Here is an 18,295-nt window from a genome sequence, read left to right on the forward strand (position 1 = left end):
AGAGCACGCTCCATTGTTTGCTACTGGCGACCTGGATGAAACGCTTTAAAGCTTAAGTCTATGGAAACCATTGAAACTTTGAACGGCCATATCTCCGTAACGGCGTGGCGAATCTGCACCAAATTCGGGGGATCCCTTCAGCTCGAGGAATTGAGTGTACGTCTAGAGAATTTCGAATGAGACCACCCCCATGTCGATAGCCCCCGGGGTTTGGGAGTTAGGGGTGGTTAAATTCGCGGTCCAGCTCCAACCAATCAAGCGATCCCGGGGGGCTACCGACACGCGGAGGGTAGGGGTGTGCGATATTGACAAAAAATAATATCTCGATATTTTCTGGGATTTTATCGATGATGATAATTAGACTATATTTTGCTGAGAGTGTTATTGTGCTGGTACCTTAAGGACTGCCGAAGACAGCTGACTCATAATGTTTTTAATATTCTTCATATTCTGTGTGGTGGTCAGTATATAGTACCAATCAAATGTTTGGACACACGAATGGGAAAGTGTCCAAACTTTTGACTGGTACTGTACTATAATATACATAAAGAATATTGGCTGATATATCGATATCGGCATTTTTTTTTACTCCCTGATATCGGTATCGGCCCCAAAAAACCCATATCGGTCGGGCTCTAGTGCTTAGTGCTTGTTGGCTGTTTTCGTCCATGTAGTGCTGTAGCCTGTGTGATAAGCAAGCAATACTTAAGGTGTAATGCTCTCATCTGAGGTAGGCTTTTAACTAGATGCACTAGTAGACATCTTATTAGGTGTTGCATAAAGTCAGTTGAAGGTATTTGACCTGGCAAGTGCTGCAAAGTTTAACCATGCTTATAGAGCCAGCTCACGATTGAAGTAGTTGGATAGAGAGTGAGCGATTCAGACCACTTTATCAAAACTTCCAGTGTTGGGTTGTGGGAGGGTCAGTAATAATGCTTGTTTGTTTCAGCCTTGAAGGTTGACTGGCTACCCGTGTGGAATACACAATAAGACCCCTCTTCTAATATGAATGGGACACTGTCCGATATCAGAATAATCACGGTCACCCTAGTGATCATTTTCTTGCCTTGATGGAGTGCCATTAGACATTCAAGACCCCTTTTTTAATGTACACGAACTTATTTTATTTTTTGTGTCAAATAAATTGGTCACGTGCAGTTTCAGCTAGACTCCACTGGAGGCGGTGTTGATCATAGCATGTAAAATAACAGCAGTCCAGTTGACATAGTTGTATCTGTCTTTTTGCTCATGTGACCCTGGACCACAAAACCTGTGGTCTTAAGTCGCTGGGGTATATTTGTAGCAATAGCCAAAAATACATTGTATGGGTCAAAATTATTGATTTTTCTTTTATGCCAAAAATCATTAGGACATTAAAGATCATGTTCCATGAAGATATTTTGTAAATTGCCTACTGTAAATATATAAAAACTTAATTTTTGATTGGTGATATGCATTGCTAAGAACTTAATTTGGATAACTTTAAAGGCGATTTTCTCAATATTTTGATTTTTTTTGGACCCTCAGATTCCAGATTTTCAAATAGTTGTATCTCAGCCAAATATTGTCCTATCCTAACAAACCATACATCAATGGAAAGCTTATTTATTCAATATTCAAAATCTCAATTTCGAAAAATGTACCCGTATGACTGGTTTTGTGGTCCAGGGTCACATATTTGTTTTATTTTTTTACTATCTTAGCCTGGTATATATTCTTATCACTTAATCACTTCAGTTAATTTTTGTGATATATTGGACTTTTAAATTTAGGGAACAAACTGGTTAAAGGCAGATTTTGTAGGTTACATATTAGTAAGACAGAGGTAAAATATGCTCTGAAAGGCAATTTTGTTCCTGTTCCTGGTTTAAGGTATTTAATTATGGTTTTTAACATTTTCCCCTTTTTTTTTTTCCAGAGGTGTGATGTTTTTGTTTATTTGTGTCATGTAGAGTGGGAATGTGGAATTAATGTTATGTAAATGAATAAAATACCTGTTTTCTGTGTAATCACTGATGCATTTGTAAGAACTACTCTTGTACAGATGCATTATTTCTACCCTAGAGAAAAATATAAAACACAATTCACAAATTAGCCATAAAACTGTTTTGTTTGTTTGTCTGATTTAAAAAAATATTTAAAAAGGCAATAATATGTAGGCTAGCTTTTAAGTATTATAATGTTAAAGGTCCCATGGCATGAAAATTTCACTTTATGAGGTTTTTTAACATTAATATGAGTTCCCCTACCCTGCCTATGGTCCCCCAGTGGCTAGAAATGGCGATAGGTGTAAACCGAGCCCTGGGTATCCTGCTTTGCCTTTGAGAAAATGAAAGCTCAGATGGCCCAATCTGGAATCTTCCCTTTATGTCGTCATACGGGGAAAGGTTACCTCCCCTTTCTCTGCTTTGACCGCCCAGAGAATTTGGCCCGCCCATGAGAAAATGAGCTACTACCGTGCGAGGCGAGCGCAATATTTTTTTTTCCTCGAGAGACATCATGGCTTGCAAAGAGCGAAGCATGGCAGTTGCCCCGCCTCTCTCCTCCTCATTAGCATTTAAAGCTACAGACACAGAAATGGCACGTCCTAAGGAAAGCTCATTGTGGGACTGGCTCGTAGTGGCTGAAATTCTGCACCAAGGCTGAATTTCGGGAAAGAGACTTCAGATACAGTACTAGGGACCACTTAGGCCTATATAAAAGCATCCAAAAAGCAGCATGTCATGGGACCTTTAATGTAATCTCCCACAAATGTATAGGAGTGTTTTTAATTTAATTTTCTTAAATTGCATGTTTTTCTTTATACAACAAAAAACTGTCAGGTACCAACAGCAAGAAATGAGTAATACTATTTACAGCATTTTCCCAGGTTTTATATGAGTGCACAATGAGTTTACATTAAATAGTCCCAATTAAATGTTGATTTCTGCTTTCATTGTGTATAACCTTCACAGAAACTTGTTTTTAATATTTCCAGGAGGTCTATGACATGTCGAACGGTTACGAAGATCACATGGCTGATGAGCCTAAAGATTGCAAAACAAACCTCATCATCAACTACTTGCCTCAGAATATGAGCCAAGATGAGCTGCAGAGTCTCTTCAGCAGCATTGGGGAGGTGGAGTCTGCTAAACTTATTCGGGACAAAGTAGCAGGCAAGTATTTATTAGCACTTGGCACACTGCTTTCAAATTAGACCAAAAAAAAGTGTTGAGAGGAAGATCTGAGAAAATATGTTTAGTCTTCGCTGTTTTAGGGATGCAGTATCTTTATTTGCGGGGTTTGCATATAGCCGTGATGTTGCTAAAAAGTTTTTAAAAGATTTCCGACTTCAGATGCACTTAAGTGTTTATTTACAATTGTGTAGCCTTCATTTCAGTGTTGACACAAAAAACTACTTATTGTTAGTTTATTTTCTCAGGCCTTTCCCACATATGTGTAAGTCAGTGTGGATTTATTTGTTTGGTGGCATAAAATTTTTTTCCCCAGAAGTTTAACATTTGATATTAGGATGTTTTTTTCATTTGTATTTGGAACGTTTCAACTTTTTTTTTTGTTTTGTTTGTTTTATTGTTTTCCTTTTTTTTTTTCTCTAGGCCACAGTTTAGGGTACGGATTTGTTAACTATCTTAACCCTAGTGATGCAGAAAGAGCAATCAGTACTCTCAATGGACTGAGACTACAGTCTAAAACTATCAAGGTAATGTGACAAAAGGTGCTCCTGTGTAAAGTTAAATGTGTCATTGCTTCAGTTCAGATCGCCGTTTTGACAACAAGGCAGCGAGAACAAAGTAAAGTTGTTGAATTGCTCAGACCTGATGGCATCTTGGTTGTGGCCATTTATCAGGCTTTTCAATATTTATATCTATCAATTTCAAGAGTTTTATTTTATTAATTTTTTTTACAGGTTGCTTTAATGCGTTTTTGAATTCTATAGAATATTTTCTAATTGTTTTTCTATTTCTATAAAGTAATATTATTTAATATTTGTAGGGAAAAAAACATGGTACAAATAATTTTTTCAACATATTGGGGGTGTCCCTAATTAGAAAAAAAAAAGCAGTTAAAAAAAATCAGTTTGAAAAAATGGCAAAAGTTTGTATCTAAATTTTTTTTTACATTTAGTTTTTTAGATGATTCCCCTCCAGGGGAGGTGTTTCTTCAAGATCTGATCTTTTAACTTTGCTCTTCCTGACAGGTGTCATATGCCAGGCCAAGCTCTGATACCATAAAGGATGCCAACCTTTACATAAGTGGGCTGCCTAAAACAATGACGCAGAAGGACATAGAAGAAATGTTTGCACGTTATGGCAAAATAATCAACTCCCGTGTCCTCGTCGATCAAGTGTCAGGTTGGTAGATAAGCATAGTTGTGTCTGTCACACTTGGAATGTCTTAGTGTGCATTTAAGTGCTTACAATTTATTCTTATTGCAGGACTCTCTCGTGGTGTGGCTTTCATTCGGTTTGACAAGAGAGCAGAGGCAGAGGACGCAATTAAGGACTTGAATGGGCAGAAGCCGCCAGGAGCTGCAGAGCCAATCACTGTAAAGTTCGCTGCCAGTCCCAACCAAGTGAAAAACTCACAAATTATTCCACCTGCTTACCACACACAGCCTCGCCGCTTTGGGGGGCCCGTCCACCACCAGGCCCAGAGATTCAGGTGAATGAAGTCAGACATTGCTTGCTTACCACATCGTTCCTAAATGGATCTCTCTCCCAAAAATGTCTTTAAAACACTTTGTGAATCTGATGAACTGAAAGTTGTGATTTCCTGTCCTCAGGTTCTCTCCAATGAGTGTGGACCACATGAGTGGCATGTCTGGAGTTAACATGCCTGGAAACTCCTCGTCAGGCTGGTGTATTTTCGTTTACAACCTGGGCCAGGATGCAGATGAGGGCATTCTGTGGCAGATGTTCGGGCCGTTCGGTGCCGTCACAAATGTGAAAGTGATCTGCGACTTCAACACCAACAAGTGCAAAGGATTTGGGTTTGTTACCATGCCAAACTATGAAGAGGCAGCCATGGCTATCGCTGGCCTCAACGGCTACCGCCTCGGGGACAAGATTTTACAAGTGTCGTTCAAAACAAGCAAGTCGCACAAGTAGAAAGTAGGGTTGCCAGGAAAATGAAGGAGAGGGATGTTGTCTGCGAAGCCAGAGAAATTGGCGCAGTTTTGAAAGAAAAATGATTTTTTTAGTGTAATCAAGTCTTTGCAAATGTTCATGTTTCTAAGTCTTGTTTAGACACCTCGTTTGACAGTTTCTTTTTGTTTCTTTTAAGATTTAAGCTGTTGGATGCTTCAAATGCAAGTGTTTTAGGCGTTCTGGTTTATCCCAATATTTGACCAATTTCGCATTTGATACAAATTTGTGTCTCTGATGTTAGCCTGATATTGTTGCTATGTGCCATATGTGGTCGGACACCTCATTCACCAGATGCTGGATTTAAAACTCAGATTTTTGTCTTTTTGTCAGTATCTTCATCCTACATAGCTCTTCAGTATTTACGATGCCTTAATTTGATGTTGTTTTTCCTCTTTGCCCTCAGTAATGTAGCACTTTTTGGTCTGGCAGGAATATCATGATCCGTCTCACAACAGTTCATTTGTTTATTAAAATCTGAGTTTTAAATGTAGCATGCTGAGTGCTTCATTGAGAAAAAGAGGTAATGGTAAAGAAAGCAGACTGTCTATAAACAGCCCGTGAGGGGAAAATCTTTAACTGACTTGTTAATTTTTTGCAAGGGACCCTCTGAATAGACTGATAACTAAGACATGAATGGACCAAAGACATGAATGGAAGGTTTAGCTTCCCCCAGCAGAGGTGCAGGTTGCATATCCCTAAGCATATTCCAAAAAGATTTGGACATCTGAATACTAGATACTGAGTATTTATGTAAAAATGTAATAACATTTGAGCATCAGCATCTTATGTTTATGGTTTGCATTTGCTTTCGTTTTTGTTTCTCTAGGCTAAAACATACTTTTAGGTTGGTTATTTGAAAATAGATATCCAGTACTAATGCATGTGCTTTTTTTTTTTTAAGACTGCCTTGTGATATTTGTGTTTTCTTTTCTCTTTTGCTTTTGTTTCCTTTTGAAATCTTTCATTTTGTTTCACATGGCATTTACAATCATTAAATTTTATTTTGTTTTGCTCAACTTTTTGTTTTGTTTCTTTATTTTATCTTTTAATTAGTTCTTTAATTTATCCATTTATAGGTGCAGTATAAGTCAACGCAAGACTATTTCCATATTTATAGATGCAGTCAACTGAGTTTTTAGTCCACAAAGACCTCATGAGAAATATTAGATAACCACATTTTAATTTTAATTGAGTATTTTGAGGACTTTTAGTATTAGTATGTCAGGCATTGGACCAAATCTTAAATATACAACTTGGCTATCTGACAATGGTTGACTTTGATTTGGCCACTGGAGTGCTGTTTATTTAGCCATCCTTAGTGGTTCATATTCAACTTGTTCCAGAGGTTTTCAGCTGTAGATCTCGCTGATGAGCAGTGGTGAAGCTAAAAACAGGACAGCAGGCTCACTCATAGTCTCACGGTTGTACAGTCATGCCCCTCAGCTTTGACTCCCCGTGAGGTCTTCCAAATAGAAGCTTGTAAACCCCACATAAATTCTCCTGTAGTTAGAATATCCCATTAATTTTCCACAATGCCTCATGTAAGATTTTTGATTATTTTCAGCACAGACAGTGCTTATGCTCCCTCTGCTACAAGACTTAAGGTTGGTATTGTGTGTGTGCGTGCAAATATTTATATTATTGGTGACTGACATTTAATCCTAATTGTCTGTTTTTGTACAGTGACACTATATTCTATCTCGTCAAGTTGTTATAAGCACTAAGCAGCAGTTTACTATACTTGGATCAACCAGTGTCATCTGTTACTTCATGGTTCATGTGAACCTATTAGCAGCTTTACAGCCACTGTTGGTTACACGACATTGATATGAAACACTTAACCTTGGCATTCTCTTTTTTTTGTGCACGTTTTGGCATATGTGCAATATTAAAAAGTGATTTCGTAATAATTAGTAGTAATTATAGCAACCATCTTTTTTTGATATCATGATGTTTCAAAGATTAAAAACTCCCAATGTTTAAGAGTCAACAGAGATGCCATTTGTGAGAAATATCAAGTAGAATTTACTGGATGGTTGCTTGTTTTAAGCCTTAATTTATGTAGGAAATACTGTAAGGTTATTGAATGGTGGAATTTATTTATTTAGCTTATTGTGTATGGTTTTATGTGTTGATATTGATGGGTGTGTCTTAATTTTTTAATGAAATACTTTTTGATTCTACAGTGAACATCTGTTATGAGCAACTGTCTAACGTAGTTGTGAAATAAAATATAGGGCATCTTTGCAAATCTGGAAATTTGTGTCTTGGTATTAGTATACTGAAAAATCAATATCGGGGTAAAATTTTCATAAAGTTTTTCCATTTTAAACCATTTTCTACACATTTTTAGTTTGTGATTAGAGGTGGTTTTTGGTGATATATGATTTATAGGTGTATCTTTTAGGTTTAAAGTATAAACCAATAACCAGTAGTTCTTGTTCTTTATGAATAATAAAACAATGTTAAAATTTTTATTAAGAAAATAAACAATTTGTAATTCCAGTGTACAGCGACTTCCCATCCCAGATTAATTGAACAGAGGGATTCTGAACTGTGAACATAATGAAGAGAGACACCATCTCTGTTCTTATCATTACAAATCATATTTTGTCTTCACCGTACACTGTATGACAAGGCAACTGATGATCCATATCTGGAGCCCCAGTCGACTTACTAGTTGTGTAATGTTTACCTTTTGGACATGGTTTTATTATTGTGATATTATTGTGGTCTGTCATTAACTTTTGCATTTAAGGCAATTCTAGAAGATGAACATTTAAAAAAATTGTTTTATATATGGGATGTCTTTCTGGAAGTCCTTTCTGCACAAATGAGCCATGATTCCTGCGGCTAACGCATCTCCAAGCACATTGATCATTGTTCGAAATCGGTCCCTGATGAAAAATGATACTTGAGATTGACTTTCATTGAGTTACTTGTGGTGTATATGCTGTAGTATTTAAGTGTGTTGTACTTACAGGATCCAGTCGATAGCTACAATAAGTGAGATGTCATCTGGAGGCAAACCCACTGAGGTTAGAACGATAACCATGGTAACAAGACCAGCCTGAGGGATTCCAGCTGCTCCGATACTTGCCGCTGTAGCTGTGATACTGAGAATAGATGGTCAAAGTCAACATGCAGCTTCATTGGAACATGCAGCTTTGTCACTACACTACTGGTCGAAAGTTTGGAATTAAATAATTTTTAATGTTTTTTGAAAGAAGTGTTTTATGCTTACCAGGGCTGCATTTATTGGATCAAAAATAGAGTACAAACAGTAATATTACAATTAAAAAAAAAACGTTTTTTTTTTTTTGTATTTTAATATATTATAAAATGTAATTTATTCCTGTGATGCAAAGCTGAATTTTCAGCAGCAATTACTCCAGTCTTCAGGGTTCCATGATCCTTCAGAAATCATTCTAATATGCTGATTTGGTGCTCAATTATTATAATGGTTCTTCTTATCAGTGTTGAAATTTTTATTTTGTGGAAACGAAATGATTCTTTGATGAATAGATCGTTTAAAAGAGCATTTTTAAAATAGAAATCTTTTTTAACATTATAAATGTCTTCTGTCACTTTTGATCTATTTAATGCATCTAATGTGTGAATAAAATAATTTATTTTTAATATACTAGAATGATTTCTGAAGGATCATGTGACACTGAAGACTGGAGAAATGACTGCTGAAAATTCAGCTTTGCCATCACAGGAAAAAAAATCCTTTTAATATATATAATAATATTTCACAATATTACTGTCTTACTGTTTTTTTTATTTTTTAAATCAAATAAATTCAGCCGTGGTTAAGCATAAGGGAATTCTTTCAAACGTAAAAGTTTTAGTTATTCAAAACTTTTGACCAGTAATGTATATTTTTCTGAATGTAACTGAAATACTTTACCTAATAGTAACTAGCTGTCCAAAGTCAAGCTCGTACTCATTGACCTGGGCAATGAAGATGGCTGCCACTGCTTCATATAGTGCTGTGCCATCCATATTGATAGTAGCACCCACAGGAAGTACAAATCGAGCGATTTTCCGATCCACGTGGCAGTTCTCCAGTAAGCACTTCATTGTAATGGGCAAAGTAGCTGAACTGGAAAGAGAAGGATTATTTAAATATACAAATATAAGTTGCTTATTTCAAATTGTATAATTAGAAATGTTAAGATTCATAATCCCTTGGAACACCACAAGAAAAAACACTTTAATTATTCAATTGAATGTGATTTAATGGAACTATTCCCTGAAATAGTTCATGGATTAACATTTGTTTCTGTTGCATCGAGCTGAAAGGCTGTTCAAACCGGCTTCCTTACCTGGATGAAGTTGCCAAAGCGATAACCAGAGCCTGGAGGAGGCCACGGATATAGCTAAAGGGGTTTTTCCCAGTGAACAGGAAGAAGAACAGTGGCAGCAAAATCACACCATGGACGAACAGTCCCGCCAGAACAGTCATGAAGTACATCCCCAGCTTCTCCGCAAGGACTGCAGGATCATGCATGTCCAGGATCTTCCCAGCAACCAGAAATACGATTCCAAATGGGAAGTACCTGTACAAAGAGACTGGAGTGTTAAAACAAAATATATTAATAATTTGCATATTGTAGGTGCATGCACTTGACTGAGTTTTAAATGCATTACTGACGGACTAAATCAGCTTCTCAGTTGGCCTCTGACTCTCGTACACCAGAACACCTTTCCACTGCCAACCTAATTTAGTAGAATGAGGAGGCTTAGAGCTCCTTTTAAACTATTACACTGACGTATTATAGTGTGTACACTCTAAAAAATGCTGGGTTGTTTCAGCCCAATGTTGGGTCAAATATGGACTAACCCAACTGTTGGGTTAAATTTTGGTTACATTTTTAAATTAACTTTTTAACCCAACAGTTGGGTTAGTCCATATTTGACCCAACATTGGGTTGAAACAACCCAGCATTTTTAGAGTGTATCAAAGAGACAGCTGGCTCTTAATTTGTTTTGGTCTGGGATTATGCTTTATTTGCCAGTCACTTGCTGCTTTCACAGGTTTGCATGACAAAACATGTGATGACTGTCCTTGTAGTTATGTAGTATGTCTAATAGTGTACATTTCTGTAATAGTTGACATTACAAATCTCTCACAATCCACATCTACTCACCACATAGCAGCATTGATGATCTTCATGACACATTCATTGATGCAAAGACACACATTTACTAGAGGTAAACCTCTGGATCCCATTCTACCAAGCAGAAGACCTGGGAAAAAAAAATATTTTTTTAAGTTTCAAGTTTAATTTTTTTCAAGTTATTAACTTGTATAACTTTTATTTAGCAAGGACTAAAGAACAAAATTCAGCTTTGCCATCACAGGATTAATAAATTAATTTTTAAAAATATATTAAAATAGAAAACAGCTTTTTAAAACTAATAATATTTAAATAAAATAAAAAAAATCTAATAAATGATATTTTTTATCAAATACACACACCCTTGTTGAGCACTTGAGACTTAGTTACAAATGCAAATTAAAAATGTTGAACAGTATTTAGAGTCTTTTTCAATTTAGAAATCACAAATCCCTCCTATTTTTCAATCCCTCTATCTATCAGCCTTCTTTCATAGACACCACTTTTTCAAAATCCAATTAATACCTGATGCAATGGATTAAGTCCCGCTCCACATGTTCTTGTTAAATATCCTATTTTAGTAAATGAGCTGCAAAAACTCTGTCATGTTGATCTAAACTGTTTAAATTGTACAATAAATCTGCTTCCCTGCTGAAAAAAATCAGCACTGATGGTCTACATTGTATGTTGTACAGTATTTTGGACACTAGTCCCCAACATGGGATGCTGGTATACTGGTGTTCCCATTAGGCTTTTTAAGTAGTTTAACCAGCTATAAACAGCTAGCTTGATTGGTGAACCCCTTGACCACAACCCCAAATCAACAGTAACCAGCATAATCTGATCTAAGCTGATCTTTTCAGCAGGGTTATGGTGTAATATAAGACAGTTCTCTACTATACACACCCATAGTGGCAGAGAAAATGACGATTCCTAGCACGTTCATCCCATTGCTTTTCCCTGGTACAATCTTGTAGTGGATTTCAGGAGGAGGAGTGAGTTCAAGAAACACTGGGTGACCCATTTTGGGGTTTTCATAGTCTGGCATGATGTACACAAAGTTGGTTTGTGATGATTTTTCGCTGTTTTTAAAATTGGGCACAAGCTCTGTTTTATACTGAAACAGAAGAGCACAGATGGACATGGATTAGATACAAAACACTGTAGATGATTCATTCCTCTGTTCTTCATGTGTTTCTCTCACCTGCTGAAATGTGGCTTCAATCAGATTGGATGGAATCATGTTCCTGTTGGAAAAACACACAAAACCTGTCATACATAAGGCCACAGATTTAAATACAGTGTATACTATATAGAGTATAGTGTGCACTATTAGACTGTTTTCTGCGGCCAACACATGCCAAAAATTACACATTGTTTGTTTTAGAATTACTTGATTTGAGGTATTGTACAAGGCTGTGTCATGGCCTGCTAAATAAAATAATAAAAAAAAAAGCTGGTATGATTTATCTCAGCCTGAAGACTTGGAGGACAGAGGCTATCGGCTAATGCTTTATTTATAAAATACCAATTCTACTGGCGTGTCCCTGACTACAATCCAATTAAATCTGGTCCGGAGCTTAGGAGCATCTTTCGCACTCGGGAAAAGCTGTGTCATTCTCTAAATATACCTAATTCCAATCCTTCTGTCCAGTGACAGGATAGAGCAAAAGGGAAGCTTAAGCCTCGAAAGCTGGACTACAGCTCGAAATCGGTTATGTAAGTTTAAGGCGTTTCTTAGACTGATCAACAAAAATGAAATGCATTGCTTACAGTTTGTTTTTTGAATGGGATAGTCAATAAAATAAATAAAATACAGATGTGTTTTATACAAGACAAAAAATTTAAAATGTAACTGAGAGAAAAGGTGAAACAGGATATTGAATGAGAAATAATGCAGAGCAGAACTTGATTTTATCCAAGGGGAACTGATTGGATTTTGTGAACATTATATACCAGAATGTTAAATGCTAGTTTGCTGAAACAATGCCTAAACAGTTGTTTGTCTATTGGTTAACACTATTTTCACTATATTTCTGCCTAAGTGAGGTGGAAAAGGAAGACAATGAGCAAGTAGTTACATTCTAATTTAACGTTATAAAGACAAACACTGATGAATTGCAATATGATCAAGAAAGAAACATTAAGAATGAAATGAACAAATTAAGAACATAAATGGAATCTATTTTGGTTTCACATTGACTTTAAAGAAAATACTTTAAAGCTTGTTTGTCTACATTTTTGTCCAACTCCACACTTTAACCATACTCTATTCAAGCAGAAAAGAACTAAACTTTCATCCTTAGTCATCCTTAGTAAGGGGGAAAAGGAATGTTTTTTAACAATATTTTTTCTACATTTTTTCTAACACCACACTTCAACTAAGTCCCTTTTAAGGTAAGCCAGTCCACTTGACGGCCATCTTGGCAATTACCCTATAGACACATATTGGACTGACTTACTTTAAAAGGGACTTGGTTGAAGTGTGGTATTCGAAAATTTTTTGTTAAAAACGCTCACTAAGGAAGACTAAGGATGAAAGTACAGTTCTTTTCTGCTTGAATAGAGAAACTAACATAAATAACACATTTGAAATAACCAATATATCTGACAGAAAATGTTGAAACTGTGGTTTTCAGGTTTCTCTAGCTAATGTGTATTTGCATTTGCAGAGCAATGAAACAAAATGCCACCTATATACCAATAAGCTTATTGGCTGTTTTAACTGAAGGGCGGGACTTCCTTTCCTACAGCTGCCATATCCTATTCATATTTCTACAAGTGGTCTGTCTCCTCTCCCTTATACTGTTTCTGCCAAAAACTGAGAGGTAGGTTTTGTTATTATTGTGAAGTTACCTGATCAAATCAAGCAGGGCATCAGCAGACGTCATCACTGGCCCTCCTGGGGCTTTATGCCCCTCTTTTTCAGTGCCGGTTCCGGGATGAATGATCAGTACCAGAATAATCCCCACGATTACAGCAATGAAGGTAGTCCACAGGTAATATGTGATGGTGAGAAGGCCCAGGCGTCCACTGGCCTTGGTGTCCATAGCAGACAAGCCAGACATTAAACTGTAAGGAAAGTGTTGGCGTTTCAATCATTATTATAAATATCACATCAAATATCTCACATATAACTACCTCCCCTAAATGCAGACACTTTTCTTTTTAATTTTAATAGGGGCTGACTGAAACTCATCTCCATATTGGTTTCAAGTAACTCTCATAGTGTTTTTTTTTTTCTTCTTCTAAATTTTAGACTCTATATTCCTTTTATAACAATCAACTATCCCACTATTAATTGAAAAAGATTTAAAACTTCAGAAATGAAGAATTTCTCATGATGGAACATTTTTTTCTGATGAAAGATATTTTGTAAGGTTTTCAAAAATGTGTTTGGTCTCAGGAATGCTGACATCTTGAATGAACGTGAAGAACTAAAAAGCAGTGATATGGTGTGTACTGTGTAGTTACCTGGATGTGATGAGAGGAAGAATCAACATTTTTAGCATTCTCATTAGAAGTTCTCCAGGAAAAGAAAAGTAGATTTTTGCCTGAGGGAAAAGAGAAAACATGGCTTTTAGTGACATTGCTATTAAAAGATTTCAATTCATTTCAAACATTTAAACTCTACTAGAATTAATTACTTTCAATATTTACTATTTCTGTAATATCCCTGGAGAATTACGTCAGTTGACTTTAAGTAATGCGTGTTTCTCCTTAGTTGACCTTGAAAGCTGTTTGGAGTTTTATTTGTGGGTAACAAAAGCCAGATGTCACAGCAGGACTAAGACCTAGTTTTGAGTACATATGCCACATAGGCTGGAAAATATATTGTGTATATGTGATATGTTGATCAGGCTTCAAGAGCAAAGGTCATCAAAAACATCTTACAATTAAAGGAGCGTTCTAGCTTCTAAAGAAGCAAAGTGCTATTGACAGCACATGTGGTAAAAAATTATTGTTAAAGCCCTTATATTAATTATTCTTTACAAAATGTTGTTACACCGTGTTATTTGTTTTGTAAAGTTTTCTATATCGTCCATTCAGCAACTGCACTACTGTTCAAGGCAACTGCACTTCTGGTTATGAATTTCTGATGTACTTTACATATTTGATGTAAACAGTTCTTATGGTACTCTTGAGTATATTGTGAAAAATTGGATATAACTTTGCACACACAAGGTTAATACGTGATTTTAATCATATTAGACATGAATAATGTTAAGGTTTTGTGGCTACAGTGTGTATTTGTCCTGGTGCACTGCTTTGTGCCATAGATTTTCATTGTAAGTGCATTAATGTAAACTCAGCTTTTTCATTATTTAGTGATGAGTCTAAATTATTGTCTGTGCAAATCAACATGCCAATAGAGTTCAACTTGTTTTGAATCCGGACCATTTCTTTATTCAATTACTATAATGACTGTACTTAATGTTAAGTTGCTAGCGCATTCATTTTTAAAAGCCACACACAATTTATATTTTAAATGAGCAACCTTTTAACCTGTTCTAAGGATAAAAAAACAAATGCATTTTTTTGTCCCAAAAAACTATTTAAAATAACACCAGTCCACTGCTGATGTTAGGACTCAAAACAGATTCTTCAATAACAAATTTGAAGCTTTATGTTCCACATTACCTGTGTTGACAAGTTCAAGCTTCTTAATGTGAATCCCACTACACAACCCGACATCACTGCTAACAGTGATAAGGTGAGCAAGCCGTTCCTTCTGCAGTAGTCCTTTACCCATACACGAAACTTTGGAGATACTGAGTTCTTGATAAGGTTCTTGAAATATTGCACCATATTTCTCAAGGGGTTCACAGGAGGGGAATGGCACTGGGAAGATGCCGGCCTTGAGCTGCTCCGGTTCTCATCCATGCTAAGATCTGTGTGGGCAGGAAGCCTTTCTGTGTAAACCTTTTCAAACAACAGATTAAGCAATCAAGTATAAATCCAAACCACTGCCTTCACGACAGTGCAGTCAGAGGCGATTACAAGGAATAAGGGTATTAAAAGAACCTAGTCAGAGTCTGGAGGCCATTGACTGTGGAAAGATAAAGTGGTGAAGCACTAATCCTGGAACACGAGGCCAAGGTCAGTGTGGGTCAGTTTCAAAACAATATGAGTTTAATATAAATCATGGTTTACTGTAAAAAAAAAATGCTTACATTGCAAGAATAATGAAAGTATGACATGGCTATCTGGGGAAGAATGAGTTGGGAATATGACATGCCAGGCTCAAATCCACAAGAGCAGCTGAACATCTGGAACCTATGCACTAACCACTAGACCACAGCTCCAATTAGTGTTTGAGTTTAAAATTATACTAAACATAAACCAAAGCATAGTTTTATGCAATGAAATCAGATGTAATCCTTTAAAAAAAAAAAGTTAGTAGTATGTAATACCTTGGTCCATCTAGCAAAACTAGAGAATCTTGGAAAAATTTATGTACTGCATGAGATGACAATTCATGTCATTTTAATAAAGCCAAAATTAAATAATTTCCTCCAAATGTATTGTTCTAAACTCTAAACTAAAGTGGGCTTGATAGGAAAAAAAAAAACACATTAAAGCTCAGACTTAGAATCTATGATATATGAGATACTCTTCTAGATTAAAAAAAAACAATATATAATTAAACCACATAAGGTAGAGCAGTTCAGAAGAGTGAGTTAAATGCATTAAAATACTGCCAATTTGTCCTTTTCCTACAGCACTTCTAAGTCACATGGAAAAAGGATGTTCTTTAGTTTTGACAGCTTTTTATGGCTGTACTACTTTTACTCAGAACATATGGGGTGGAGGCTATTCAGAGATAAAGGACATGCCCCTTATTAGTTTGAACGTCATGCCTTAATGGGATTTCTGCCGCTGCACTCTACAGGCATTTCCAACATCGGCGTGTACAGCGGGTATTGATTTAAATTACCAGACAGTGTTGGAAGGTCTCCAGTCCATGAAATGAAGGTTTGTTTGGGTTCTGAAAGGCAGAAGTAACATGGTTTTTATATGAATGGAAAATAAGATTAGAATGATAGACTATAGAACAAGTAAATAGTAATTCCAAGTTGATTTCTTAATTTGTATCAATTTAAAAAGGCTTTATGCAAAATCACTCATGATCACTCGTGACTCAACAATCATGACCTCAACATTGTGTACTACAGTGTTACAAACGATCAGCTGATCATTTTAAGTAAAGGAACAAATGTATCCTTAGACAACATAAGACACAAGAAAAGAAAGACCCAAATGTGATAACACAACTAACAATAATGGTATAAATAAAAATGCAAACAGTTATATTATTTATTCATGCCCCAGTGCATGCTAAGACTCCTACAAAGAAACAGAATTAACAGTTGCAAAACAGACTACTAGACTCTAAGACCTAAATAAAAACAATACTTTTTTAGACTTTTTATTTCAATCGTTTTTTTTTATAATTTTTGAAATTTTATGCTTTATATTTGATAGTGCAGCGGGTGAAGACATGAGTGAGCACCTGCATGTTAGAGTGAGTTTCGCCATATACATATATAGCCGGTCTGTAAAACATTATTTTACAGAGTTAATGTTTTTTTAAGTATAGGTCTATTTGCACTCAAAACTGCATTAATCCAACCCACCTGTGTCACAGTACAGAAGGAGACCAAGGACGGAGAGGTAAAGTAAACAGGGATCTTTATTTAACAGGTGCTGAGAGAGAGAGAGAGACGGAGAGCAAACGGGTTAGAGCAGTGCTTCCCAAACCTGTCCTGGAGGCCCCCCTGCCCTGCACCTTTTGTATGTCTCCCTTATCTAACACACCTGATTCCACTCATCAGCTCGTTAGTAGAAACTGCAAGAACTAAATTTGGTGTGTCTGATTAGGGAGACATACAACTGCCGACATTGAGGACGGCCGCAGCCCCGGAGAGCGGGACGATCTGGGTGAGAATCATGGAAATCTCTGAGGAGTAAGGGATCTAGCACATCATCTCTACGCACCCATGATCTCCCCTCGGGGCTGAATCCCTCCCAGTCCACGAGATACTCTAGGCGGCCGCCTTGACGCCGGGAGTCCAGAAGAGAATTGACTCTGTAGATGGTCTCCTCTTCAGCGATTTCGGGAGGAGGAGGTACGCCGGATTCGTCAGACCCTGGGGGAGAAGCAGACAGAGGGTGAACACAGGGTTTGAGCAGTGAGACATGGAAGGTCGGTGCGATGCGGTAGTGAGGAGGAAGTTCCAGCCTGTATGTGACGTCGTTGATCTGCCTCCGGATGGTGAATGGTCCGATATAGCGGGGACTCCAATAAGTAGGCCTAAATATTTGTATTCAAATAAATTTCAGTATTCATTTTACAGTGTGTAGATTATTACATGTAGTCCCACTACATGTGGATTTAGAGTAGACTTGAGAGACTGGAATTTCTCCATATGTAACGAAGACCATCACAGGTGACGACAGCGGTGTCTCAGGTGCGATCAAACACTAATCCATTTACTAGGAGCAGATATATTCACTGACTGCATCGTCAACCTAAATAACCACTGCGACTGCTTTGACGTCACACCATAAAGCACAGGAATGGAGAGACACTGAAAAATCATTAGTCAGTGAGTGACTGTGCACGACTCGATTAAATAGGAGAAGGACAACTCAGAGTGTATGTAAACACACGTTATGGTAGTAGTAGGTACTAGTCAAAAACTCTATAGGCTTTACAGACAATGATGTACACATTTGCTCTAAATCTATTCAGTATAAGATGTACAGAGATATTAATCATACAGCAATGAGGCACAGCTTCACACAGTACGGCCAATGGTGGTGCTAATGATCGTTAAAAAGTCTTCCGCAATTCTGTGAAAAGAGGATTAAGTCCTCTGGACAATTAGCACATCCTCTGTCTGCAAGCACAACATGGCATTGTTATCCATTGTAATTTGGTCTGATGACTTTTAAGAGTTAGGGTATGCCTGCCTGTCCCATTTAGTGACATCGCTGGCATTGTGAGCAGTCAGGAGA

At 36.8% G+C, this 18,295-nt stretch overlaps 2 protein-coding genes across 4 annotated transcripts in view; one reads left to right on the forward strand and one right to left on the reverse strand.

The window, feature by feature from the left end:
* The window catches only part of LOC107659418 (ELAV-like protein 1), a 7,350-nt gene extending 1,897 nt beyond the window's left edge, over positions 1 to 5,453 (forward strand). For all 3 annotated transcript variants that reach the window (XM_016448361.1, XM_016448359.1, XM_016448360.1), the window contains 5 exons: positions 2,978 to 3,155; positions 3,597 to 3,700; positions 4,199 to 4,352; positions 4,437 to 4,662; positions 4,784 to 5,453. In XM_016448361.1, coding sequence (XP_016303847.1) covers positions 2,990 to 3,155; positions 3,597 to 3,700; positions 4,199 to 4,352; positions 4,437 to 4,662; positions 4,784 to 5,108 — 975 coding nt within the window. In that variant the 5' untranslated portion in view covers positions 2,978 to 2,989 and the 3' untranslated portion in view covers positions 5,109 to 5,453. The remainder of the gene's footprint in view (positions 1 to 2,977; positions 3,156 to 3,596; positions 3,701 to 4,198; positions 4,353 to 4,436; positions 4,663 to 4,783) is intronic.
* A 2,473-nt stretch (positions 5,454 to 7,926) lies between these two features.
* LOC107659353 (excitatory amino acid transporter 5-like) lies at positions 7,927 to 15,234 on the reverse strand. The gene is made up of 10 exons (XM_016448270.1): positions 14,915 to 15,234; positions 13,748 to 13,827; positions 13,130 to 13,345; positions 11,478 to 11,520; positions 11,180 to 11,390; positions 10,304 to 10,403; positions 9,479 to 9,712; positions 9,061 to 9,255; positions 8,129 to 8,263; positions 7,927 to 8,044 (listed from the first exon to the last, which is right to left on the reverse strand). Exons 1-10 carry the CDS (start codon positions 15,155 to 15,157, stop codon positions 7,927 to 7,929), a joined length of 1,575 nt encoding a protein of 524 aa, XP_016303756.1. The 5' UTR covers positions 15,158 to 15,234.
* Between the last annotated feature and the right edge of the window lie 3,061 nt (positions 15,235 to 18,295).

The sequence above is a fragment of the Sinocyclocheilus anshuiensis genome, unplaced genomic scaffold (assembly GCF_001515605.1).
Source record: "Sinocyclocheilus anshuiensis isolate Anshui unplaced genomic scaffold, SAMN03320099.WGS_v1.1 scaffold940, whole genome shotgun sequence".
In the NCBI taxonomy this organism is placed as follows: Eukaryota; Metazoa; Chordata; class Actinopteri; order Cypriniformes; family Cyprinidae; genus Sinocyclocheilus; species Sinocyclocheilus anshuiensis.

Bases quoted from the DNA above. Each gene is read 5' to 3' on its own strand.
- LOC107659353 (XM_016448270.1), bottom strand. From the start codon at position 15,157: ATGGATGAGAACCGGAGCAGCTCAAGGCCGGCATCTTCCCAGTGCCAT. The intron at 13,346-13,747 runs GTAACTACACAG...CTTTCCTTACAG, and splicing joins CTTCCTCTCATCACATCCAG to TTTAATGTCTGGCTTGTCTG. The intron at 11,391-11,477 runs GTGAGAGAAACA...CTTCTGTTTCAG, and splicing joins TTGAAGCCACATTTCAGCAG to TATAAAACAGAGCTTGTGCC.